This window comes from Pistacia vera, unplaced genomic scaffold (genome assembly GCF_008641045.1).
Source record: "Pistacia vera cultivar Batoury unplaced genomic scaffold, PisVer_v2 Contig163, whole genome shotgun sequence".
Classification (NCBI taxonomy): domain Eukaryota; kingdom Viridiplantae; phylum Streptophyta; class Magnoliopsida; order Sapindales; family Anacardiaceae; genus Pistacia; species Pistacia vera.
In genome coordinates, this window is record NW_022195716.1 from 145,611 (window position 1) to 149,857 (window position 4,247).

At 34.9% G+C, this 4,247-nt stretch overlaps 1 protein-coding gene across 1 annotated transcript; it reads right to left on the reverse strand.

Moving 5' to 3' along the window:
* Positions 1-3,457: 3,457 nt before the first annotated feature.
* LOC116125330 lies at positions 3,458-3,889 on the reverse strand. Its single transcript, XM_031411070.1, has one exon. It carries the CDS (start codon positions 3,887-3,889, stop codon positions 3,458-3,460), a length of 432 nt encoding a protein of 143 aa, XP_031266930.1.
* Between the last annotated feature and the right edge of the window lie 358 nt (positions 3,890-4,247).

A 4,247-nucleotide genomic window follows, 5' to 3' on the forward strand; every position in this document is an offset into this window, starting at 1 on the left:
GGAGCATTGAGAAATGTCATTAGGAGCAGAGGTATTAGGAAATGGTCATTTATTTGTATGCATAGGTGAAGTTCCATAGGTGCATTGAGAAGTGTCATTAGGAGCATAAGGAGAACCATGAGTCAGATTAGTTGGAGTAGTGACTGAAGCATTATGAAGACCAGGATATGAGTTGTTAAAACAGGGATTTGATGGATGATTACCAGGGTAAGGATTGTTAAAGTAGGTGTTAGGTGAATGGTTGTAAGCAAAAAGAGCAGTAAGTTCACTGGAGATTCCAGATAGGTTGGTTTGTGGGTTGACCAAGGGATTATAGAAAATTGGATGTACTGATTGGTTGTAGGTATGTGAGTTAAACCCCTGATATTCTTGATCGAAACGATGATGTCACTGGAGGGCAGAATGACCTGTTTTCCTGCAAACTTGGCATATCAACTTTAGTTTAAAGTAGTCGCGTCCTCTGCCTCTACCTTTCACCATATTGTTATAGAAGACCTGAGAAGGACCAGTAGAATCGGCTTGAGGAAGACCAACATGATAAGGAGCTCTGAGATTGCTTCCTAATTGTCTACCATTTCCCAAATTCAAGATTCCTTCTGTCAACTAAGGAAACATTTGAGTTGCAGAACCAACACTGCTGCCTTGTGGCTGAGAGTAAACTTCATGAGTTTGATAGTTTAAGGATCCTGTGTTTTCTATATGTGTGGTATTTAGAAAGACAGTCCCTGATGTGTTAGATGGCACATATGGAGAAGAACTGACAGGCCCTTGTTTAGAAGCAATTAGTGCAGAAGTGAATTGCTCATGAAAATTAGTCAATGCACTAGATTGTCTTGCCAATCTCAGTTCATGCTTGTGAAGCATAAGCTGAGCTTCTTGAAGTGTTGCATCTTTACTATTGTATGTCAAACTAGCTACCACCGCATCATACACTGGTCCTAGACCATCAAGTATATATAGTAGTAATTCTTCATCACTAAGCTTGACTCCACTATCAACCAATTCATGTCCCAACTCTTTCATTTTCAAGACATATTCATTAACACTCAAAGATTCCTTCTTTGTGGTCTGTAATAGATTTATCAAATGTAATGCCCTAGCTTTCGAAAAGGACTGAAAATGAAGATCTAGTGTATTCCATATTTCATAAGAGCTAGTGCATTTGGCCACATGCCGAAACATCGACTTCGAGATTGATGAAAACAACCAGCTCACTAAAAATTGGTTTGTTCTCTTCCAATTGAAATACCTAGGGTTTGGTTTCTTTATTAACTCTTCAGTCTCAACCGATTTCTCAATTAGAAGCATAGGGGAACATATATTCTCACCATTAACGAAGCCATCAAGATCGTGTGAAGCAAGAGCAGGAAGAACTTGGGACCTCTAGTATCCATAGTTCTTCTCTACGAGTTTAACATAGAGTGTTGGAAGGAAAGAGTGAGCTCCTGAGCTTGATACGTTTGCATTCCCAGTTGGCTCAATCTCCATCTTCAAGCTGACATTTGAAGTTTCAGGAATCGAAGTAGCCATTGACGTTTGTCGAGGCTCTGATACCATGAAGATTCTTGTTTAACAAACGAAAAATAAAGAACAAGAACAAAGAAAAGATTCTAAGAGAAGGCGAGAGAGAATTGGGAATTTTCTTCTTTAGATTTTTCTAACTGAAAAACTGTTACAAGGTAGCAATGTTTATATATATTGAATACATAGTAAAACGCACTGTTTTCCACTAAGTTTTGTTTTATTACAAACACAACCCATATATATTGGGAATTCTTCTACCTTCATTCCAATATGGTTGAACTGGTCGAGCTGGGCTGGGTTTTAAAACATTGGTACAAATAGAACATGCAAAATTCTATTTTAGTTTATACATTGAAGTGTACAAATAGAACATGTAAAATTGTTTGTAAATAATTGTGTCGAGGGTAGTAATACCTTTTACAAAACATTGTTGAATGTTTCCAGTCTACGGATGTTATAAGTCAATTGGAAAAATATTATTATCTTTTACAGTTACAATTCTACTCTACTGATATTATCATAAGTCAAATGGTAAAAAAAATATTATTCACATATATTATTTATTTATTAAAAAACATAAGATATATCTTGTTTTAGAGATTTTGTCTCTAGATAATGTTGTTTTCCCACCTTTAATAATTAAAATTAGGCCAAAAATAAACAGGAAATGTATTTTATTTTAACTTAATGAGTAATAGATGTATGGGTTGGTGTTATTCTCATAAGTTTGATCATTATTTTCCATCAACTTGTGTAAAATTGGAGCCTCCAAACCATTACAATATGAATGTAATTTAAAATAGAAGAAAATGTTTCTATTTGTTATTGGAGCTTTAAATTATGAAACTTGATATTATTGGTGAATATAAATTGAGTGTTTGAATGATTTTAGATTGGAAATCTTTAGTCAGCCCATTGCAAGCAACATGCATGTCAAGTGGTGGGGAATTCGACATCATATTCTATTTGTGTTCTCACTCTATTCTTTTTACGATTTTAGTCTTAATTAAAATTAAACTATTAAAAAATGCTAATAATACATAGAAAAATAAATTTGTCCAACCTCAAATGATTGGCTTGGTGGTCAACAATGTTTATTTCCTTCATTGACTTCCTTGTTTGAATTACCTTAGGGTTACTTACCATATTTATGACTTATCTTAAAACATTGAGTTTATAGTGTGTTTAATGGGTATCGGAGATTAGTTAAAGTATGCGTGAGCCAGTTCGGACACCCGGATCATTAAAAAATAAAAAAATAATGATAAATTTGTCCGAGAGATATACAAAAGTTTATGCTATTTTAAGATATACTTGAGTGACGCCGAAGGCAGAAAGAATTAATTAAGCATCATGTATTTGCAATTTTACTGGATTCAAGTTGACTTGTCTCACTCTCATCACATATTTAGTGCCTATTAATAATCAACAGTACCAGCACTACCACCACCACCACCACCACCACCACCCCTAATCTTAAGATAATTAATTATATTTCTGAAAACATATTGGGAAATAGCACTATACCAAAATTTCAGTACTGGTTAAATCAAGATACTTTATCGGTCATTTTTTGGTTACCAAAAAGGGTTATTTAATATAATTTCCATGAATAAGAGATTTTATTTACTGAAAATTACTAATCGGGCCTGCTTTCCTTTTCAGACCTTTCCTATTACTCAGTCCACCTGATTCTGAAGCCTGAAGTGCATATAATAAAAACTACTCTTGCACCATTTATTGCTTCTTTGAGCTCATCAGTTTTGACAACAATACGTATAACAATATACAGATTTTCATAGAGACATCCAACAAACCAAACAGTTTTTTGTATTAAATCTTTGTTACAGATCTAGTCATAACTAAACTATGTTTATGGCTTTTTGCCAGTATCTATCATTTGATTTTGATTATACTAACTATTTTTTAATTACTAGTCTACTTCTGGTATGCTTTCTAACTCCGGCTTCCACACTTGGTTGTATTCAGCTTCATTTTTTTTTTGAGAAATCATATCCTCAACTGAAACTCCTCCCTTTTGCATCAGCTCCTGCAATTCTTGCTTACTGATAACCATCTTTATTCTCACAATACCGGCGGTTCCTTGCCCATCTCCGGCCGCCTTCTGATCCGAAAACCTCACCTTCTTTTTCTCAACTTTTGGTACTAGAAAGTACAAGTTCCCACCAACAAGTTTAACATCCGGCCTCAGTTTCCTGATTTCTGGAAGCGAATCGGAGAGTGAATGCCCCGAAAATTCTGACAAAACGTCCTCCACTTTGATGGGTGATTTATATTCCAGAACTTTTCCATCAGATCTCATCACCTTTATCATCTTTTCTTGGTGAACTAGGCAATTCCCCATGGCCACAGGTTTTAGCAGTGCAATTAAATAACGTTTATGATGAAATTGGATTTATAATAAGGGAAGAATGGTTATGGTGGGAGTGGGAGTGGGAGTATTTATAGGATTGAGGATTCTGAGTATGCCCTCTAAATGTACAAATATTACACAATTGCCCCACCCATCTCTCTTTGGACCCCATTGTGTTTGACACTTTGGTAAAGAGTAAACTGCAGTTGGGAAATTCTTTATCAATCGTCATTGATGGTATCATAAACTCACTGAGTCACATTTGAGTCAAATCAGTTGATACGGCCTCAAATTTATTCTCTTAAATAAATTTAAAATAATAAATACCTTGTAAAATTGATTACCAGTA

Bases quoted from the DNA above. Each gene is read 5' to 3' on its own strand.
- LOC116125330 (XM_031411070.1), bottom strand. From the start codon at position 3,889: ATGGGGAATTGCCTAGTTCACCAAGAAAAGATGATAAAGGTGATGAGA.